Source organism: Trachemys scripta, chromosome 4, assembly GCF_013100865.1.
Source record: "Trachemys scripta elegans isolate TJP31775 chromosome 4, CAS_Tse_1.0, whole genome shotgun sequence".
Lineage (NCBI taxonomy): Eukaryota > Metazoa > Chordata > Testudines > Emydidae > Trachemys > Trachemys scripta.
This window is the reverse complement of record NC_048301.1, coordinates 60,660,175-60,683,649: the sequence shown is the minus strand read 5'-3', so window position 1 is coordinate 60,683,649 and position 23,475 is coordinate 60,660,175. Positions and strand designations below refer to the sequence as shown.

At 43.4% G+C, this 23,475-nt stretch overlaps 2 protein-coding genes across 14 annotated transcripts in view; one reads left to right on the top strand and one right to left on the bottom strand.

Moving 5' to 3' along the window:
* CHP1 (calcineurin like EF-hand protein 1) overlaps positions 1-12,283 on the bottom strand; it is a 38,142-nt gene extending 25,859 nt beyond the window's left edge. Inside the window, exons 1-2 of the mRNA XM_034769104.1 lie at positions 12,061-12,283; positions 1,295-1,367 (exon numbers count right to left, since the gene is read on the bottom strand). Coding sequence (XP_034624995.1) covers positions 1,295-1,367; positions 12,061-12,127 — 140 coding nt within the window. The 5' untranslated portion in view covers positions 12,128-12,283. The remainder of the gene's footprint in view (positions 1-1,294; positions 1,368-12,060) is intronic.
* Positions 12,284-12,345: 62 nt separating this feature from the next.
* EXD1 (exonuclease 3'-5' domain containing 1) overlaps positions 12,346-23,475 on the top strand; it is a 42,114-nt gene continuing 30,984 nt past the window's right edge. For 6 of the 13 annotated variants that reach the window (XM_034769098.1, XM_034769093.1, XM_034769094.1 and 3 more), the window contains exons 1-4: positions 12,892-13,104; positions 13,520-13,755; positions 14,819-14,887; positions 17,154-17,211. In XM_034769098.1, coding sequence (XP_034624989.1) covers positions 13,028-13,104; positions 13,520-13,755; positions 14,819-14,887; positions 17,154-17,211 — 440 coding nt within the window. In that variant the 5' untranslated portion in view covers positions 12,892-13,027. The other 7 variants (XM_034769095.1, XM_034769103.1, XM_034769096.1 and 4 more) reach the window with 7 other exon arrangements.

Here is a 23,475-nt window from a genome sequence, read left to right as displayed (position 1 = left end):
TTACTTGTCCCATTGCCATTAGGCCATTAACATGGGCAGAGATGGGTCTTAAAGTATTTGAGAGAAATCAAAGCAGTGGCTCTGAAAATTGATTTGCAGGAAGAAGCCTTTTGGTAGGGTCGGGCATTTAACTGGTCAAAAAAGAATTGGTTAACTGACTGAGTCAAATATTGATCAAATATGGTCAGTACTGTCAAATATTTTAAATTACTAGTTTATTAGAAGAGTAACAAAAAAGTAAGACTTTATAGTCTCCAATATGCATAGCCATGGATAGACAATTATGCCTAATTACAAGTTTTCTTAACTGGGTTATTTAACTCAGAAAAATTGACTCAAGCAGTAACAGAAGGAAAAATAGCAGGAAGGGAGGGGTCTCCACTCCCCTCACTAGCACAGAACTTTTAATATGATCAGCAAGGTTTGGCTGGGGACACAGGTAGGGCATGAGGATTATAAATGGGATATTTGTTGAGGGGGAGAACTGGGTGTTTATTTACATAAGCAAACAACTCTGCATTAAATGACTAATGAGGGTGGAAGAGTTAACAGTTGTGATGCATTTGAGAAGAAAGAGCTTTAATGGCTGTGCCACTTTTCTTGGTTTTGGGAAAGGTTTAGTGACTGAACCCTTCTCCTCAGCTTCCTTCTGAGTTAATTTCTGTGCGTCTAGTCAGTTTAGATCAGATTTTAAACTCTCAGGAGCAGGGAAGGTTTATAAAGCACATGTACACTAAAGGCTTGATATTCAAATAAATAACATGTTTGAGAAAATTCCAGACAACCAAGATGTTCAACTTTCTATTAGTTCACCTTACCCCTCCCCCCCACAACAGCATGTAGTAAGTGATCAAGACATTTAAGTAGGCTTGCAAACAAACAGTACCATAATGCAATCCAAAAGGTAGGCCATCATCAACATCAGGGCATTCTTCCTAGAATATCTGACATTATTTGACCAGCCAATTGACTGGCTTGTCAAGCTTACCATTTGGTATAATTTCTTAAAAAGATGTCTGACTTTTGTTGACACTGATTTTTATATGCATTTTAAAACATTGTCTGGTTTACTGTGCTTTAATTGTAATTGTTTGCTGCTCTCCAAATATCTAACTGCTTTATACACATTTAATACATAAATTTAAAAACTGCTTTATTTTAAGATGTTCATTTTAGGTCAGTAGAAAGAAGACTCCTGATTTATCAGGTGGGAAGATCTGTGTACAAAATCTTATTACATTAACCATCATAACTAACTTGAATTATCACAAGCTGAATGGTAGAAAGTACCTACCTAAGAGTCCCATTCTCTCCTTTGTCCAGGCTGGTGAACCGACTGTACAGACGCGTGATCTGACTGTGGGAAACTGGAGGGAAAAAGGAAATTAGACAAGTCAGTTAAACAATAACCTCGTACCCAGATTGGTTCATTACACTGAACAAGTCATCTGCAAACAGACATATGACAACACTAGAGCACTGGCATGCTTGTCAGCAGTCTGAGCTACACTGCCCCTTCCCACCTCTCCCAATAGCAGGGAGTAAGTCTGGGGTTCTCCCATGAAATCAAAAGAGTAGAGGCCAGTGCTGTACATCTGGTAAGGGGGATTGGTTAGCCTGTGGTCTTTAACAAAAATATCAGTGAAGTTTTCAACCCTGGCAATCCGCTTAGTTTACATTTTCAAGGCTAAAAATTTAATGATAGCCAAGATCAACCCCAATATGTCTCTCCCCACCCCTAAATTGTCAGAATCCACAATCAAAAGCCTTTCATGCCCAAAAAGTCAGTTCTGTTCACTGCATCAACCCCTTCCCAAATCCCCACTCAGGTTTGAAGAGTGGAAGTTCACATTTTTATAAAACTACATTGATACAGATTAGACTTGTAATTTGCTTTCACTTTCTAAATTCATACAATGTGAATATCCTTCAATTGTATTTTCTGTATTGCCAAGCTAACAAACCAAAGCTCTTATCTCTTGCATATTTCTGATGACCAAAACATTTTAAAATCTGGCTTACAGCTAGGGTAGTTCCTCTGGAAAGCTAGCTGGCCATGCAAGGGGAAAAAAGGCAGCAAAGAATGCATCAAACCTACTTGCCTCCTCCCGCAAAAGTCTGCCTGAATCTGAATGCAACTAGTTTCCAGAGTTTCCCTGCTGTACTTGTTTCCATCTCTAGGACTTATTCAAATTAAATAAAAGACCATGCAAAAGAGCTCAGTTTTGAGAGAGCAGAGCAATAAAGCTTTCAGATCAGAAAGTTTAAGGGTGCCCATATGCAGACAAGACAAACATTCATTACATACCCAACAAGTCTACAATTAGTGGTAGAAATGCCAAATTCAAAACAAACTATTCAAATCAGCCCAGGTATTGGAGGCAACAACTGATATGGCGCTGCCAAAGAGGTTGTCTAACATCTTACAAAGACACTAGTGAGGGAGTTCTTTCTCTGGAGTCCTGATCCCCCAAGTCAACAGGCAGGTCTGCATTGGCAGCACAGCTCAGACCTTGATAGATATTTCAGATGTGTACTAATTTAATACACACCTAGAGAAGGCGTTTCCTAAATCCTTATGTTAGTCTACCGCCCTCTACAAGACTTGGTTATAAAAGTGACACTAAGGGCAACTGTACACTACAAAATTAAGTGGACTTAAGTTACGTTGACTTACAGCCACCACAATAATTCAATTGGTTTTACACATCCACGCTACACTCCTTGTGTCGGCGGTGTGCTGTAAGGATAAGAGCTTTTCCTGTAGCCATATTATATGGCCGAAGGCCTTTGTCTACAGCCATATTAGGAGAGCAGCAGCCATTAGCCAAGAAGCAGAAAGTTGCATCTTCACATTCCATCTAAATTACATTAAAACAATGTAATCTCAGGCTGTTAAGAAGGCGATCCTCTCCTAATAGCACCCACCATCACCAGATAAAGAAGCTGATCTTAAGACGGTTAAAGAAAATTTAGTTTGATAGCATTCTGTCTGGCAAGAAATCACTTATCAATATTTGTGACTGTGAAATCCTCATTTCTTTACTGTTTTGTCTTTACGGTCCCCACTTCTCTATTATGTGTCTGTATGATCTTGGTCTGGTTCTTCGATTGTTTCTGTCTGTTACATAATTTTGCTAGGTGTAAACCAATTAAGGTGGTGGGGTATGACTGGTTAAAGGATTGTTTTACAGTATGTTAGGATTGGTTAACAGTACTGTTAACCAATCATTTTACGAAAATATTGCTAAAGGTATAGCTAAGCAGGACTCAAGTTTCACTATATAAACTGGGGTCCAAGGAGACCAGCAGAAGAACTCACCTCTAGACTGACATGCAGCAACCAGAATCCAGATGAGACTGGCCTTGCCCGGCTAACAGGGAAAGTCTGCCTACATGATCAGGATTGGTGAGCATAGCATTGCATGCTTAGCATGTGTATTTAGCTTGGTGATTGTTAATAAATAGAAGATAAGGATATTACTGTGTAAGGCTCTTTCACTGGTAAAAGGTCCTGAAAACCTGCAAAGAGTACACCTTGAGCCCTAGGAACTGGATAAAGGTGGGCACCCCTGGAGCAGTGGTGGGCAACCTGTGGACCACACGCAGTCTGTCAGGATAATCTGCTGGCAGGCCTCAAGACAGTTTACACTGACCGTCGGCAGGCATGGCCACCCGCAGTTCCCAGTGGCCATGTTTTGCCGTTCCCAGCCAATGGGAGCTGTGGGAAGCTGTCCCTGCAGCCCACGCTGCTTCCCGCAGCTCCCGTTGGTCGGAAACGGCAAACCACGGTCACGCCTACCGATGGTCAGTGTAAACAAACTCTCGCGGCCCACCAGCAGATTACCCTGATGGGCTGCAGGTTGCCCACCACTACCCTAGAGTGTGCAAGTAACAGAATTGTGTGTGGGTAACAGTGCGTCCTCACCAAGAGCACTTGCACTGATTTAACTGCCTGTGTGGGGCATTGTGGGATGGTTTCTGAAAGGCAGCATCAGTTGCTGCAAGCAATGCAGTGTGTACACTGACATTGCATTGACCTAACCACATCAACTTAAGGGCATGTTGGAGGTGGAGTTAAGTCAGTGTAGTGAGCAAGTTACATCGGTGGGAGCTACATTTTGTTGTAGACTAGTGATACTCAGATCTCAGTGGTTTAGGAGCCAAATTAACAAACATTACCCAAGAGAGCCACAGTAGTGTGAATTCATTTTTTCCATTTACTATTGTTTTTATATACATCTTATTCCCACAGCAAAATGACTGACCAAGTATTCTACAATTGGTCAACATTGTAAAAGCATCCTGATTAGTTAACTGTTTTATCATCATGTGCTGCAAAAAGCTTCAGGAGACACATTAAAGAGATACTTATGGCTCCCAAGCCTCAGTGAGTATCACTGCTGTAGACGCTTATGTCAACCTGACTCTGTAGCATAGACCAGGCCTTTGTGTGCTAATAAATAGGGTTTATTAATAGCAAATGTTTATTCCTACCTGAATAGGTTGCACAGCAGGTATCAAGTCTGTATGATTGGGACACAATAACTGAACTCTTATCAGGCTTCTGCTTTCACTGAGTTATTTGTTTTAACTCTGCTGTTCACTTCTCTAGGATGGGCTGCCAACAGCAGTTTGCTCCATGTTTCCTTGACAACCTTGTGTCTTAGCATGGTTGGGCAATATGACAATTCCAAATAATGCAAGCACATAGCAAATTGGCTCTGGTGTTTCAAATATTGAAGTTCATTGTATTATAGATGCAGTCGATAGGTCCCAGAGCTTTAAATATTTACCAGATGCATACTTTTGAGGAGTAAAGTTAAGTGATGGGGAAAGAGGGATGCACTACCATCTAAGTCCAGGCCAGTGTCCAGAATTAGAAGCCACTGGAAAGGAAGAAGGTGCCAGGATTTCTACTCAGGTACCATCTTTTGGATCACCTTCCAACTAGGAGAAGTTTGATAAATTTGAAAACTGTGTCCTTGCTACTAGCTAGGTTAGAGAGGGCATTGTCTTCTCCCCATTGAGAATCTCATGACTGCTGCAAAGGGGAAGCAAGTCAGGCCTCTGCTAATATGTTCTGCCCCCAGCTTATCTTTTTGGCTGACTTTGAGTTCCTGGAGGGGGCTTGACCCCCGCTCCACCCTAGGCCCCATCCCTGCTCCTCCCCTTCCCCACCAGCACCTCCTGTAGGCCACTAAACAGCTGATCATCAGTGGGTGGGAGGCGCTGCGGGGAGAAGGTGAGTAGCTGATCAGCGGGTGGTGCTGAGCACTCACTATTTTTTTCCATGGGTGCTCCAGCTGCAAGTTTATCATGGAGGTCACAGATTCTGGGACTTTCTGTGACTTCTGCAGTGGCTAGTGCAGCTGGCCAGCTCAGGCAGCACCATGGCCAAACACACTAGGCTATGCTGGGCCAGTCTTGAGCCACTGCATCCCCCCCCCCCCCCCCAGCAACAGCAGGAGTTTGGGTCTGAGAGATGGCTCAGGGCTGGGACACAGGAGGGGGTGAGGGCTCTGGGAGATGCTTACCTCAGGGTGCTTCCCGAAAGTGGTGACATGTCCCTCCCTCAGTTCCTAGCTCGGCCTATTGCAGCTCCTGCAGCTCCCACTGCCTGTGGAGTCATCTGGCAGAGCCAGCACTTGGGGCGGAGGCAGCCCACCTAAGAGGAACCTGCCAGCATCAGCAGGGGTCCTGGGCCACGCACCGCTGAAATTAGCAGGGTCCTGCCCCCCTCCCCTCCTGTTTTAGTCAGAGGTATATAGTACAAGTTATGGACTGGTCACAGGGATGTAAATTTTTGTTTACTGCCTGTGACCTGTCCATAACTTACTAAAAATATTAAAAGAGCCTTACCTATGCTCCCCCAAAAAATCTGCAGTGCTCAACTCTGCTGTCCTCAGCATTCTTGAATGGCAGTGTGAGAATGACAAGATTCTTGGCATATTCACTACTATCCACAAAATGCTGAAAGGCAACAGTGAAACTGATTCGAGTTGTGTTAATTTCACTTTGATTTTAGCTTTACCAAGCAGCATCAGTGGTGGTCCTTGAGCAATCTGCAGCCTCAGGAAGATAACATTTCCTACTTTAGTCATCCTTATTCATAACATTTAAATTCTACAAGTGATCTTAAGTGCTTTGAGGTAGAAACTGTCTTGTTTTTTCCATTAAGTACTTATGGTGCCCCAGGATATGCTATCACTTGCGTATGTTTACATTTGTTTCATGTTTGGAAAGGCCCTTGCAATCAAGAATCCACTCGAACTTTTCTATTAAAAGTTACATTTTACACATATCTACAAACTCTTGCACTCTCTTCAGGGAAATCCCCCCCCCCCCCGTAGCCAGAAAACTGCTTTTAAACACCCTGATTGGGACTACTACAATAATCCTTTTGGTGCACTTACATTTAATATTTCTGCATCACATGTTTTTAAGTGCATTTTGAGAAAGCACGTTTTCCGTGTAACAGATATTCATTTGAAATGAGTTTTCCCAATTAGTTCTCTTTTGTGAGCTTCTGCACACAAGCCTAACTTGCTCTGTAATCCCCTCCCACTGCACATAGACACAAAGGAAGGGGACAGATCAATAGTAATCTCTGATTAGTCATGAAACAAGATAATTATGTGATCAAAAAATTCAAAGACACAGGTCACAGGCAGGGCATAGATATTCTGTGATAGAGGTTATACCCTAAGTGTTTAGGTGCATTACTTCAGCACAAGGGGGAAAAAGGGTGTGACCTAATAGTTCAAGTACTGTAACATTCCTATGTCTATTCAAAGACCTGTAAAAACCAAATGTCAAACAAACAACATTTTCCAAACCAGGCATCATTCCAGACTTCTCCCCTATTTCTTACACTGGCTACTGAAATTTGCACTTCAGGGGGGATTCTTAAGATAGTCTTGAAACAAAGTTCCAAGCAAATTTCCAAGTTGATCAGCGTGAACTAAGGGGGGGAGGGGAAAACAGCAGTACTGTAAAATGCCATGTAAGTTCTTAGCATGGTACTACCACTATCTTGGACTAAGGAATTCAGGGAGCAAAAGTTCAGAAGTTACTGTGGTTACACAAGAATCTACTGATGATTACTTGTCAGATGGCTGGGTTTTAAGAGACATTTAACCCTTTTTCCTTCTTGAAAGCCTTAACTGTACAGGTATAGCAGAATTACTATTATGCACAGAATGAATCTCAGACTGTCAGCACAGACTCTAAGGCTAGGTCTACACTACCCACCTGAATCGGCGGGTAGAAATCGATCTCTTGGGGATCGAATTATCGCGTCTCGTTGGGACGCGACAATCGATCCCCAAATCGACGTGCTTACTCCACCAGTGGAGGCAAGAGTAAGCGCTGTCGATGGGGAGCCGCGGAGGTTGATTTTGCTGCCGTTCTCACAGCGGGGTAAATTGGCTCCAGTACATCGAATTCAGCTATGCTATTCGCGTAGCTGAATTTGTGTACCTTAAATCGACACCCCCCCCGGCCCAGTAGTGAAGACCTGCCCTAAGTATGAAACAATCCAAAACTTGAACCGAAATTTTAAATTCAACATGTGAGGAAATAAAAACAGGCTGCCACGAAGATATTTTTATCCACTCCAGGTACAAAAGCTAATATGGACTATTGTGTAGTGTTAATTTAGCTATCAGCTGTGACTTTGCATTGCCTGTAAGGGGTCCACTTTCAGTGGTGGGAAAGACACCCACAATTGAGAGAACGCCACAGGCAAGTATCCACCAATAGACAATGTTTAAACCAAATTCACTTACTTCTTCCTATCCAACAGAAACTAGAGAAAATACAGTTTAGTAAAATGGAGACAGACAAGTATAGAGTCCTCAGAGTAATTAATAGTGTTACCATTTCTCAAGTTGGACATTTAGTCACAACATGCTGTTCTGCTTTAGCTGGGTTCACTTTAAGAACTATTTAACAGAGGAAGTATCAGCTGCACCAAGCTGTTAAGAGTTGGTGGATGTTACAGAACCTTCAGAATGACCCACATTCACAGCAATACTAACAGTGTTTTTCCACCAAACTTTGTTCCGGGTACTTTAGGATTGCTTTTTAACTGCCCTTTACTTGTGTAGACATTTACACAGGTGGAAAGCAAGAGTAAGGTGCTAACCAAACGGTGGAATTTTCCATCTAGTGTGCAGACTACACAAGGTAGAGCAGAATTAAGCTCCTAGTCTATAATTAAAGACTAGAAAAATGAAAGATTACTAAAGTGAGAAAAAATGTAATAGCCTATGACAGTCCATATAGACATGAATCTATGTAAATTAATCTCACTGACAGCACAGTTTTGTTTTATAAATCCTTAAACAAAAATTAAATCCTAAAAATAGACATTAACATTTGAACTTAGACCACAAAAACCAGAATCTGAAATTTAAGTTGCAAACCACAAATATAAGTCTCACACTAAAAAAGTTAAATGAAGCGTTTAAGGGTAAGGAGGGCAGGAACTCTCCTAGCACCAGTTCTGTCACTTAAACAGTCAGTCTCTACACATATTCTAAATGTTTATAAACCAAGCCCACTGCTCAGTAATGATTCTCCAATATTTGCTGAAATATTAACAACAGTATAATGCACCAAGTGTCAGGGGCCTGTCGGAGAATCATTCCCAAATATTTGCTAGTGGTACTGGGACTAGCTAACATTCGGAATGTCTAGAGGCTGACAATTTAAGTTAAACCTTTGCTTGCTTTTAATTTTTGCTCTTTTTAGTGAGATGTGTGAATACACATGCAATGATCCGCTGGGCAGCGCAAATTCCGGCTGACATTGTGCAGGGCGCTGCATGATAAGCTGGTAATAAAGAAAAATGACAGTTGATGAATCCAACGAGCATGGAAACAGTCTATGTGCTCAAACTACTTGTGACAGTGTACCCCATAAGGATTTATGGAAATATGCTTATGAATGTGTGTGTGTGTGTATTTATATATATATAAACATAACTGGAATATGGTTTATGCTACATATGCCATGTAACATATCTCTGTAAAGGTTATGATCTATTGAATCTATTAATTCTATTTGTATGCATGTGTCATTGTTGTATTTGAAGTTCTGAATATTGGCTGTGTACTTGCTTAATTTCTAAGTAGCCTTAGTAAAGCTTTTGGTCAGCTTCTTGAGAAAGGAATGTGCAAGTTAAGTGCCCAATCAAGAAACACTTAAAGGACAATGAATCTTGGAAGGTTCCAATCCACATAAGAAATCTACCTGAGGATGTTTAGGGTAGCATGTAAGCAATGGCTGCTGCCTGTAAAAACGGCATCATGCCTGGACATGCGACTTGCCCATGTGACTCCAAAACTCCATTTTGGAGCTGGACTTTGCATAGGAGAGAGGAGAGGGTCTCCACCAACAAGAGAAAGTCTATTTAAGCCCGTGGGAGACCCCTCCATTTTGTCTTCAGCCGACTAAAGAGATAGCCTCTTCACCCCCAAGGATACCTGAAAGAAACTGGAACAAAGGACAGTAACTACAGGGGGTGAGAGTGATTGCTGGACCCAGATTAGAAGGAGACTAGTCTGTAAAAGGAAGCTTACTGGGAACTTCTCAGAGGGTGAGATTTTATCTTTATTCAGTTTTATTACTGTATTAGGCATAGGCTTGCATGTTTTATTTTATTTTGCTTGGTAATTCACTTTGTTCTGTCTGTCACTACTTGGAACCACTTAAATCCTACTTTCTGTATTTAATAAAAATCACTTTTTATTTATTAATACCTGGAGGGGCCAAAACAGCTGTGCATCTCTATCAGTGTTAGAGAGTGAACAATTTAGGAGGGTAAATTTAGAAGGAGCTTTATACAGGGTATAACGGATTTATTTTGTTTTTGGACCCCATTGGGAGTTGAACATCTGAGTGCTAAAGACAGAAACACTACTTAAGTTGCTTTGTTACGTCTGCAGCTTTGGGGCACATGGTTCAGACCCTGGGTCTGTGTTGGAGCAGACTGCCATATCTGGCTCAACAAGACAAGGTGCGGGAGTCCCAAGCTGGCAGGGAAAACAGGGGCAGAAGTAGTCTTGGCACATCAGTTGGCAGCCCCAAGGGGATTTCTGTGATCCAACCCGTCACACTACTTGTGTCAGGAATATGTATGTGGTGGAAATGCATCTTTCTGGAAGATACTGGGAGAGAGACCATACCCTCAGAGGCAAAAACAAGAGGTAGGGAAATGTTTAATTTGGAAAGATCTTAGTTCTCTGCAGGGACTTAGCAGCAAGACGATACCTTGAAAAAGACAAATGAAATCCTGGAAGTCAAAAACGTGATTTCTTAATTCTAGGGAAGGTGGCTGCAGCGAATGATTGAAGTTCTCAGAGCTGCAACCATCATGTCTAGTCCACAAAACACCCAATTTTACCAAGACAGTTTCATTTACTAATACATGGATGATTAGTGACACCACTCTTATTTTGCCCAGATTCTGTATTTATGGAAAGGCAATGGTTCACAACTAAAGGATGAGGTAGGCTATACAGAGCAGTTTTACTACAACAGTTCTTAAAATGGTCCATCTGAATTCATAGTACAAGGATTTGCAAACTTTTCTGTTGTTGACCACATCTTCAAGTCTAATGGATCACCTCCCTCGCATACCTGGTACTTTCAACCTCCCTCTTATTTGCAATCGTAACATTCCTAATGCAACTATGCAATCACTTCAATGGCAAAGTAATACTAGGAAGCTATTTACTGTATTTTTAGCCTTTTAAAAAAGTTTAGTAGCTAGAAACAATTAAAACCAGAAACATGAAATAAGCCAGTTCTCCAATGACTACCAGAAATTACCCCATCAATTTATATTTTGGTAAATACAAAAGTAGATTGACTGCTGTCTTCTCCCTTTGCATCTCAGGCAATGCAAAAGAAAAAACTATCTGCATCTTCTAATGTCCATAGTAACAGCTCCTGTGCTTCCTCCCTACCACCCTTGCTGTATTCCTGATATTTGCTCAATAGCAATAGGCCACTGGTGACATCTGCCTTAGGTTGGTGCAGTCCCTATTCAGCACTTACATGTTACCTGAGCTACAGCAGAGAATCAGAGATTTGTACCCAGCTCCCTGGCAGTCACTGCTTTCTATTATGCCACGCAGAAATCTGTCTTGCTCGTTTAGGCCTATCAGGTTAGGAACTCTGCTAGCACTAGGAGTTAAACAACGGCTGGTACTAGCACAGTTTACCTATGAGGCGGGTAGGAGCTGTGCAGACAAAAGGAGGCTTCTCAGCAAAGGTAATTGATTTTTACAAGAAGTGCTGCAGTGCTTCCACCCTGCGTGTTCCTCCTTTACAAACACCAAATAATGGGGGTGGTGGGGTGCAGGTCGCGAGTGTAAAGATCTCCGATCCCCTACTGCAAAACCCCATAATCCTATAGTGATGGTCAGCCTCTTTTGCTGGGATCGCATCCCCCATCATGACGGGTTCACACGGGCCGGTGAGTCACATCCCTCTTCCCCCCGGGAGGGTCGTTCCCGGGACGGAGGGAATGACCAGGGCGGGAAGGGGCCTGGTAATGCAGAGAGCACCTGTCCACAGGCGGGCGAGCGGTCCCCGCCTGGCCGGATCGGGAAGGGATCGAGCCCCCGGCGGCCCGCCAAGGGAAGACAAGGGGCTAGCAGCATGCCGGAGCGGAGGATTGTCTTCCCCGGCACCCAGAAGCTGCTGTGCCCAGCCGGGGAGAGCCAGAGGCGGTGAGGCAATCTCCGCACTGCCGCTGGGAACAAGCCTCCAGCCCGGCAGACGGGCTCGCAGTACGATCGCAGCATGGAAGCGGCGCTCAGGAGCTCAATGGCCCCGACCCCCGGGCCTGGGCTCAGGTGACCACCAGCCCGAGTCTTCGCCGGCGCCGCAGCGCCCCCGCTGCTCCACCAGTGCCACCTCCTGCAGCTCCACCAACCGCGTCGCCCCGCCCGCCGGCCAGCCCCGGCTGTGGGGCAGAGACCGGCCGCCCGCTCCCGTCCAGCCCAGCCCAGCCCGCAAAGCCCCGGCCGGCAGCCCGCTACTCACAGCCCGTCTCCTTCTTGATCTCCTCGATCTCCTCGTCCCGCAGCAGCGAGGATGCTCGCGAGCCCATCTCCGGCCGCAACAGACCGCACAGAGAAGGGGGGGGAAAGGCAACGGCGGCCTCGGCCAATCAGCGGCTCCCAGACTCTGCGGCCGGACACCGAGGCAGCTGGACGCCTGTAAGGAGAAGGCCGGTTAGAGAAAGCCCTGCGCTTCCTCTTATCAACCCCGGCCGCGGGGGGTGGAGCGCCCCTCCCGCCCCACGCTGTAGCCCCGCCCTGCAGCTCCTCGCCTCTCACAGAGGAGAGCTCATCAGCGCCTGCGCGGTGCGGCTCCTGTCTTCCCTCCCGCTAACGGTCACACTTAGGACTGTTTAACGTCATCACGAGAGGCCCTAAAAGCGCGGGCCATGGAAACTACTACTCCCAGCATTCAGCGTTGCGCGTAGCACTGATTACTCACCGCAAGGTGCCGCATTGTACTCTGGGAGTTATAGTCCCCAACACGGCTCTGATGCCAAGCTAGGAGCAGGGAGTTTGTATGTTCTAAGGTGCCCGCCGCCCGGCCCGCGCTATCTACTTGCGAGTCGCTCCGTGCGGGTCCGGGGGACTTGGTAGTGGGGAGGGAACTTAGGAGCTGCTCCTGTGGGGTCCGGGGCCCTGGTGTGATTCCTTGCCCCATGCAGTGACCTTAGTGGTGACCTATTTACCCCCAGGGCTGTCTCTGGGTTCCCCCTGCCCCGCGGGCCCCAGTGCGAGCCCTTCCCGGCTGCCCTGCACCTGCGTGCGGGCTGAGGGGCTCCCGACACGCGCTGTCACTCCAACTGGGTGAGCTGCGGCTCGAGGTCACTCCCAAGGGCGGCGTTGAGGTCACAAAAGCAGCCCCAGCGTGGGGCGGGTTAGTGCGCTGCACACTAGGGAGGGCGCACCGGCTGGCAGAGAGGAGGGTTTGATCTGGCAAACCATTAGAGATGTTCGTAAAGGTTGGGAACCGCTGCCGGGCTGGTTGGTCCCTGTATAACTGCTTCTCTGCACCTAACAGTGCACGGTATTTACTTTTTAGTGAATAGGTCTGCTTAATCTTAGTGTTAACAGTTCCCATTTAGGAGAGAAACTCGTGATCTGTTCAGCAAAATTTCTGGGGTTGTTATACTTTTCTACAGTAATAATAATTTCAATCCTTTAGTGTGTAAAGGGTCTTCAGATTTTGGCATTTATGCTCCATTTGACAGGGAAGCGTACAGTACTGGTTTTTAGAGCTAAATGTAATGCATTTTATTACCATTGCCCCATGTATGCAGTTGGTAGACAAATGTGGTGCCTGTATGTGTATTATTATATGCTGGGGTGCTTTCCTCCTCAATCTGCAGCTTTATTCTACTGGATGCTGAGTGTCACAGCTGGAGAGCATTAAAATGATTCTGTCTCTATCTTTTCATTTTTCTTATTGGATTATCCTGCAGAGGTCCTAAGAAAAACAAATTTAACAGAGGAGTTCCTCTTTTCATTTCCTACTCTGCTTTGAGAACCAGACTATTTGGGGAGCTAGTTTGGGGATATACCAGCATGGATCCAAGCAGCGATTACCAGTTCCTCAATGAGATTCTGGGAAAAGCAGTGAAAATCACCTTGAAATGTGGCATCTTCCAGGGAATATTGCAGCATGTGGATTCCAGCAGAAGTATCGTTCTGAGCAGAGGTTTAACTCTTGTTCTGTACTTGTCACCTAAATTAATGTAGTTCTTCAAATGCTGGGGGTGGGGGAGTTCATGAAGGAGTATTTACATATTCTAGATTGGATAGGGTACGGGCTCATTGGCATGCTATATCATATGTTGGAAGGGTGTGTGGGTTGGAACTTCATATCACATATTGGAAAGAGAACATTGTTTCCCACATGAGGAAGAATAGATTCATGTGATAGATGTACAATTTTTGATGTGCCAGGACTGAACGGAGTGTTTGTTCCATACCATTCTCTGGTCTTTTTTGAGACTATTTAGACTGAGTAGATGGAGGGCATTGCTCGCCCAAATTCTGAATGTAGTGAACAAATCTGAGATTCTGTTTATTTTAAAAGATATCTGAGATTTTAAGTGAAATAGAGGCATAATCTACCTTCAGGATTTATCTTGAACAAGTTAAATCTGCATGTAGTCTTCATTTCAAGAGAGTAGGAACAGGAGAGGGTTCTGATGTACTTATGCCTTGCTCAGCAATAATTATGTGTAACTGGAATCTGTGCCACTCAAATTACTCAATAGCTGACTTTCACTGATAATGCCAGAATAATTAATCTTCAGCCGTTCAGAAACTAAATAGAACTAGGCTGCTCAGTCTTTCATGCAGACTGCACCTGCTGATTGTACCAGGCACAGACTAACCTTCCATTGATTTCAGCGGGGCATTGTTGTACTCATGCAATGAAAAACAAGCAGCAGAAGAGTGAACACTCTTACTTAATGTAACGTTACAAAGGAAATGGGCCCAGCTGTGCTCTCAGCTTTGGGATTGCAAAAGAATAACTGAGTCCAGAATTTGCCCCGTTGTGTCCACCAGACATTTGCATACTACACACTCATTGTTTTTTGTATCAGTTTTACTCAGTACAGTCATTTGAAATTGATTATTGCTTTTGCCAGTGGTCATTAGCGAGGACAGTTCTCTGGCCTTATTTGGTGTGTAATCAGTTCTTACCTTTACTTTTATTGCAAAGCTCAATGTTTCTGATTATTTATCTACCTATCTTTTAATTATTTCAGTGAAGAACTTGGAAACAGGCAGAAGCATGGCAGGTGTGAAGATGTTTTTTGGTTATGAAATTGTGAATGGTGAGAACTTTCTTTGTTCTGCAAGGATGAGGTTCATGGGTACTATCACATGTTTAGCACTTTTGTTTTTCTTTTCTAATGATGGGCCCTATTCAGGCCTTCTTATCTGGATAAAAGTCTCATTTTAGTCATCAAGAGTTTCGGCTGTGTAACTCCCCAGTAAGGAGAGGAAAGATGCCCAGTGGTAAGGCCCCTAGTCTAGGACTTGGGAGATCTGAATTCAAGTCCCTGCTGTGACGAGCAAGTCACTAACCTATCTGTGCCTCAGTTTCCCCATCTGTAAAATGGGGATAATAGTACTAGTTTTCCTCAAAGGGATGTTGTGAGGATAGCTGCATTAAACATTGTGATGTGCTCAGATGCTACAGTAATCAGGGAGGGCCATGTAAGTATCTCAGGCTTTGTCTACACTAGCACTTTTGTCTGCAAAACTTTTGTAGGTGAAAAAAACAAAATTGAAAAAGATTCAGTGAGAAGTCTCTCATTTAGATTTTCACTTTCCCCTGGAGCGTTTAAGCCAATAATAGAATTGTGTTAAAAATGAAACTGATTATAACAAATGAAACTGACTATAATAAAACTTTGTAATCCAAGTGTTGAGTAAATAAAAACTGAAAACATTTTAAAGGGACTCATTAAGACATCATAATTTGAACAGCACATGAGAACTCTCTCTTCAATATTTCATTAAACTCTGCATTCTGTAAAACACACAAAATAGATGATGTTTTCCTGTCTTTCAAAAATGTAATAGTAGATGTTATAATGAGGTCTCTTACTATGATTTAAAAGGACACTGTCAACTTAAAAATCATTCTTCTGTCTGAAAATGTACTTAAAATAATAGATAAAACCTAAGATTACTATAGCTGAGAGGTCAGGAGGAAAATATTTCCTGTTCCTCTTTCCCCGCTTCCCCACAGCTTATTTACTTCGTGCATATAACAGCACTTAGCATATCCTCAATTTTGCTCTTTTCCCTATATAATGAGTCAGTTTCCCCATTTGTTTGTTTTGGGCCTGTCACATAGCAATATAGGTGAGAAGAACATTTAAAAAAAAATAGGAAAATTTGTTATGCAACGATAAAATCAGCAGGGAAGGGAAGCAGTATCCAAAACTGCAAAAATTATAAAATGGGGATAGTAGTACTTGATCATCAATCTCAACGGGCATTGTTAGGATTAGTTAATGTTTATAGAGTTCTTGAACATATAAAGTGCTATATGGGGCTGATCCAAAGCCCGTTACAGTCAATGTAAAGATGGCCATTGCTTCAAACCGTGGATCAGATTCTTTATTTAAACTACTTTAACGCTTTTTTTTTTAAAATTGACAATATTTCAAGTTGATGGTCTCCCCTTAAGTATTTTTATAAAGTATGCTACATTACATTGGTTAATCTACTGTGCCACATGATACAGATTAATATGCTCTGAAGTACTATCTGAATTAATTAAAACTAGGCAAATTAAATGATCAAAGTACGTTTTGAGATTTATTAGTCTTGTTCACTTCATTAATTCATGGAAACACCTTGTGGAAAGGTTGTGTTGGGGTGATCACTATTGCCTCTGCTTGTCTTCTTCCCCAGATCCAAAAAGACAGAGGAGTCAGAGCACTCCATTCTCAGACAGAAGAATTTTACTGATGAAACAAACTGTGGAGTCAAACTGTCAGATAACTTTATTTTGAAGCCACTCCCACAGATAAATAACTCATGTACAGTATGCTACTCCTGAGGCTTTTTTAAAGCTTCATTGGGGATAGCCATTGTGAATTTTTTAGAAATGTCCCTAGTGTAGACCGGCCCATCTGTTTCTGTGTACTGCTGACACTCTCAGTTTTTCATTGGGGGCAAGGAGATGGAAGGCAGCTCTGAGGGATCTATGTACTGTACATCCTTGCCTCCTCCTTTGGTTTATCACATTTACAACAAAATTTAATCTGTAAACTGTGGTGATGCAATATTGGCCTTATGCAGGGCCATATAGGTTTCAGTAGAGATGCTGTAGCATCAGTTGGTTCAACTTAAATGCCACTGATGTAAAATATTTCTACTGCATGCTATTGCCTGTGATATCTGATCTATGATTACTTTTTACAATGAATGCCCCATTTTTCACTATGCCCTGCCATGACACTGTTCCAAACTGGTCAGTACTAGTTCTGGCTCATCTTCAACTTCTTGGGGATTAAATGTAGTTCCTAGTCAAAGAGTTGCTGATGTTAGAGCTGTAACAGAAGTTGTTGTTTTTTATTACAGTGGAACTGCTGGAGGAACTGGAACAAGATGCAGCAAGAGGAGCTGCAACTCCCATCAGGTATGTTGGAAGGGACTTATCTTTCATGACTGGAAAAAGAATGTACCTATTAGAATAGCCAACAAATGGATGGAAAATCTTATGAGTGTAAAGTTAGGTGACACCAAGATTGTGTTGAACTGTTCTAAGAGGGAGTGGGTAAGGAGATGGCTGGGGTGCTTCCATTACTGAAAAGACTCTTCTAAGATGTTCCTCCTTCCTCCACCAATGAATAATTTGTTTGGTTTGTTTTATAATGAACTTGTGGTTTCCAGGGAATATTTCTCACAAAAAAAACCTTCATCCATGGCCAAATAGTTGTATAGGGGAAGCTACATTTCAAACCTTATCAAATGTAGGTGAATGTGACATCTGGAAGCTGGCACAGATTTGGATTTGTACTTAAAACTCTTTCATTTCTACTCAGAGTTGCATCTCCAACACAAATTGTGTTAGGTTACTTGGTTTTCAAGTATTTCCCAAGGCCATATTTGAAACTATTTAATTTCCCTCATAAGGGAAATGGGGATTGACTGGCTTTTGCTAACTGCTCCCTTAAACTGGAGTTTGCAAGGCGAATACCGCTCTGTTTAGCAGCAATCTTTTACATGTACAAAAAGTCTAACTTAATCTTTTAACAAAACTTATTCCTGTATTCATCAATCCTTTAAATAGAAGCTTTTTGATAAATGATCCTTTATGTCTTTAGGGGCTTATCTTCTCACTTGTACTGCTTTAATTATACTGGTGTAGAAACAGATATTGTTCAAGAGGTATAACCCTCTAGTGTGGATGCAGTTATAATGGTGTAACAACACTTATAGCGAGATAGCTTATAAACACTATGAATTGTACTGATGTAAGTGTTTTGGTATAAAAGCGTACCCCTAACCAAGATAGTTAAATCCATAAAACTGTGTAGATCAATCCTAAGCCAGGTGCTTCAGTATTCCTTGAAAATACGGGTAAGATCTGATGAGAAACAGTCAAATGAAAAAGAATCCCATTCAATTGCATCATGTAATGGCAGACAGCTAAAAAGTGACAAGTTTTTAAAGTGCTTTTATACAAATGCCGGAAGTCTAAATAATAAGATGGGTGAACTAAAGTGCTTCGTATTAAATGAGGTTATTAATATAATAGGCATCACAGAAAATTGGTGGAATGAGAATAATCAATGGGACATAGTAATACCAAAGTACAAAATATATTGGAAGGACAGAACAGGTCGTGCTGGTGGGGGAGTGGCACTCTATGTAGAAGAAAGAGTAGAATCTAATGAAGTAAAAATCTTAAATGAACCAAACTGTACCATAGAACCTCTATGGATAGTAATTCCATGCTCTAATAATAAAAATATAGCAGAAGGGATATATTACCGACAACTTGATCATGATGGTGATAGTGACTGTGAAATGCTCAGGACGATTAGAGAGACTATACAAATAAAAAACTCAACTATCCCCATATTGACTGGGTACATGTCACCTCAGAACGGGATGCAGAGATAAAGTTTCTTGACACCTTATAAATGACTATTTCTTGGAGCAGCTAGTCCTGGAACCCACAAGAGGAGGGGCAATTCTTGATTTGGTCCTAAGTGCAGCACACAATCTGGTCCAAGAGGTGAATATAGCTGGACTGTTTGGTAATAGTGACCATAATATAATTAAATGTAACATCCCTGTGGCGTGGAAAACACCACAGCAGCCCAACACTATAGCATTTAATTTCAGAAAGGGAGACTACACAAAAATTAGAAAGTTAGTTAAACTGAAATTAAAAGGTGTGGTGCCAAAAGTGACATCCCTGCAAGCTGTATGGAAACTTTTTAAAGGAACATGAATAGACCTGCAACTTAAATGTATATCCTAAATTTAAAAAACACAGTAAGCGAATGAAAAAAGTGCCACTGTGGCTATACAACAAAGTAAAAGAAGTAGACAGAGACAAAAAGGCATCCCTTAAAAAGTGGAAGATAAATCTAAGTGAGGAAAATAGAAAAGGAGCATAAACTCTGGCAAGTGAAGTGTAAAATACAATTAGGAAGGCCAAAAAAATATTTGAAGTACAGTTAGCCAAACACTCAAAAAGTAATAGCAAAAAAAAATTTTAAGTACATCAGAAGCAGGAAGCCTGCTAAACAACCAGTGAGGCCACTGGATGATCAGGATGCTAAAGGAGCACTCAAGGATGATAAGGCCATTGCGGAGAAACTAAATGAATTCTTTGCATCAATCTTCACGGCTGAGGATGTGAGGGAGATTCCCAAACCTGAGCCATTCTTTTTAGGTGACAAATCTGAGGAACTGTTGCAGATTGAGGTCATTAGATGAGGTTTGGAACAAATTAATAAACTAAACAGTAAAAAGTCACTAGGACCAGATGGTATTCACCCAAGAGTTCTGAAGGAACCCAAATGTGAAATTGCAGAACTACTAACTGTAGTTTGTAACCTATCATTTAAATCGGCTTCTGTATCTAATGACTAGAGGATAGCTAATGTGACACCAGTTTTTAAAAAGGGCTCCAGAGGTGATCCCGGCAATTACAGGTTGGGCAACCTAGTTGAAACTATAGTAAAGAACAAAATTGTCAGACACATAGATAAACATAATTTGTTGGGGGAAGAGCTTTTTGTAAAGGGAAATCATGCCTCACCAATCTACTAGAATTCTTTGAGGGGGTCAACAAGCATGTGGACAAGGGGGAATCCAGTGGATATAGTGTACTTAGATTTTCAGAAAGCCTTTAACAAGGTCCCTCACCAAAGGCTCCTAAGCAAAGTAAGCTGTCACGGAATAAGAGGGAAGGTCGGATCGGTAGCTCTTTAAAAGATAGGAAACAAAGGGTAGGAATAAATGGTCAGTTTTCAGAATGGAGAGAGGTAAATAGTGGTGTCCCCCAGGGGTCTGTACTGGGACCAGTCCTATTCAACCTATTCATAAATGATCATGAAAAAGGGGTAAACAGTGAGGTGGCAAAATTTGAAGATGATACAAAACTACTCAAGATAGTTAAGTTCCAAGCAGACTGTGAAGGTTTACGAAAGGATCTCACAAAATTGGGTGACTGGCCAACAAAATGGTAGATGAAATTCAATGTTGATAAATGCAAAGTAATGCACATTGAAAACATAATTCCACCTATCCATATAAAATGAGGTCTAAATAAGCTGTTACCACTCAAGAAAGAGATCTTGGAGTCATTTGGATAGTTCTCTGAAAACATCCACTCAATGTGCAGTGGCAGTCAAAAAAGCGAACAGAATGTTGGGAATCATTAAGAAAGGGATAGATAATAAGACCGAAAATATCATATTGCTTCTATATAAATCCATGGTACGCCCACATCTTGAATGCTGCATTCAGATGTGGTCGCCCCATCTCAAAAAAGATATATTGGAATTGGAAAAGGCTCAGAAAAGGGAACCAAAAAGGATTAGGGATATGGAATGGCTTCCATATGAGGCGAGATTAATAAGACTGGGACTTTTCAGCTTGAAAAAGAGTTGACTAAGGGGGGATATAATTGAGGTCTATAAAATCATGACTGGTTTGGAGAAAGTAAATAAGGCCTGGTCTACACTAGGAGGTTATGTCGAATTTAGCAGCGTTAAATCGAATTAACCCTGCACCCGTCCACACAACAAAGCTATTTAGTTCGACATAGAGGTCTCTTAAATTCGACTTCTGTACTCCTTCCCAACGAGGGGAGTAGCGCTAAATTCAACATGGCCATGTCGAATTAGGGTAGGTGTGGATGGAAATCGACGGTAATAGCTCCGGGAGCTATCCCACAGTGCACCAATCTGTTGACGCTCTGGGCAGCAGTCCGAGCTCGGATGCTCTGACCAGCCACACAGGAAAAGCCCCGGGAAAATTTGAATTCCTTTTCCTGTCTGGGCAGTTTGAATCTCATTTCCTTTTTGGACATCGTGGCGAGCTCAGCAGCACTGGCAACGATGCAGAGCTCTCCAGCAGAGATGGCTATGCAATCTCAGAATAGAAAGAGGGCCCCAGCATGGGAAGTCTTGGATCTGATCGCTGTGTGGGGTGATGAGTCCGTGCTTTCGGAGCTGCAATCGAAAAGACGGAATGCAAAGATCTATGAGAAGATCTCAAAAGCCATGACAGAGAGAGGATACAGCCAGGATGCAACGCAGTGCCGCGTGAAAATCAAGGAGCTGAGACAAGGGTACCAGAAGACCAAAGAGGCAAACGGACGCTCCGGATCCCAGCCCCAGACATGCCGTTTCTACGAGGCACTGCATTCCATCCTAGGTGCGGCCGCCACCACTACCCCACCACTGACCGTGGACTCTGAGGATGGGATATTGTCGACGCCCGCTTCCTCGGAGATGGTAGTGGACGGGGAAGATGAGGAAGGAGATGAGGAGGACGAGGCAGTCGACAGCGCTTACAACGCTGATTTCCCAGACAGCCAGGATCTCTTCATCACCCTCACAAAGATCCCCTACCAACCATCCCCAGGCGTTAACCCGGACCCAGAATCAGGGGACGGATCAGCCGGTAAGTGTTTTAAACATGTAAACATTTATTTTGAACAGAACATTAATATTAACTGTGGGTTTTTCATGATTAGATTGTCCTAGGCACTTAAAGTTTTAGTCTTTGGCAGTGCAACTGCTGCAAAAAAATCAAACAATGTCCGGTTTCTCTTGATTGGTTTGCCCTAGGCACTCTACTGTTCAGTCCTTGCCAGTGCAGCTACAGTAAAATTCAGTCTATATGTCCGGGGATAGAGCAGAAATCCTCATGGGACATCTCCATGAAGCTCTCCTGGAGGTAATTGGAAAGCCTTTGCATGAGGTTCCTTGGGAGAGCGGCCTTGTTGAGTCCTCCGTAGTATGAAACGTTTCCGCGCCAGGCTATCATCAAGTACTCCGGTATCATTGCCTTGCACAGCATGGCGGCATAGGGCCCTGGTCCTTGCAGGCTTTCACGAAGCATGCGTTCTTTATCGCTGTCTGAAATCCTCATCAGAGTGATGTCGCTCATGGTCACCTGCTTTGAATTAGGGGAATGTTAGTATTGGAACTGCTTGCCTGTTCCTTTACAGAACTGCAACCAGCGGTTTACCGCCATGCGGTGGAGGTGGGAGAGGGGCAGCATAGAGGGATCTTTCCAGGGGACAGCCGCGAGGGGGTGGGATAGGGGCACAGTTCATGCTTGCCGGATTGCTGGCAGCAGGAACTGGCCAACGCTAGGAGCATTGCTTTGAACGTGAAAGTAGGGCAGTGGTGTTATTAAAGTTTTAAGCTGCCACAAGTCTACGGCTTACCATGTCAGCCTGCTACCCAAATTCCGCTGTCCTGTTCCGCTTGTGTGATCTGCACTGCAAGACCCCAGGGACTGAATGCGAAGGCCGAAAATTCGACCTTGTCCTGAGTGCGCATGTGATAGGTGCTGTGAATGGTCTTGTTCACAGAGAAAAACTATTTTCTTTGTTCACCAAAAAAATTATCTTTCTGAGGAATTCACTCCCTTTTTCCCATCCCACAGCTGTGACTGTCTCCCGACCTACCCGGTCATCAGACTCCCAGAGGCTGGCGCAGATTAGGTGTAGAAAGAAAAGGACACCGGACGACATGTTCTCAGAACTTATGGGCTGCTCCCGAGCCGAGGCAACCCAGCAGACCCAGTGGAGGGAGAACATGTCGCAATACCAGCGAGCACACAGTGAACGGGAGGAGAGGTGGCGGCAGGAAGACCAGCAGGCGACTCAAACGCTGCTTGGACTAATGAGGGAGCAAACGGACGTGCTCCGGCGCCTTGTGGATGTTCTGCAGGACCGGAGGCAGGAGGACAGAGCCCCGCTGCAGTCTATCTGTAACCACCGTCCCCCGCCGCAAAGTCCCATACCCCCCTTACCCAAAGTACCAAGAAGGAGGGGCTGCAGAGTCCGTGAAAACTGTCACTCTACCCTTGCAGAGTGCTCAAGTACCAGAAGGCTGTCATTCCCCAAAATTTGAGAAGTCCTTTCCTTCCCACCTCACCCAAGCCCCCATCCCAGTTTCATCCCCTAACTGTCTAGTTGCTAATAAAAAATACGTTTCTGTTAATTACTGTTTCCATCATGTTTTTTTAGAGGACACTCTGTTTGAAGGGGGGGAAGGGGGTTGGTACAGACACGGAGCAGGTTCAGCAGCAGGTCACACACACAGTGCAGTCACTAGGCATCCTGGTCAGTCTGGGAGGTGGTTTTCATTTTCTGTGGGGGCGGGGGGGCGGCTATGTGACTTTGTGGCGGGGGGGGGGGGGT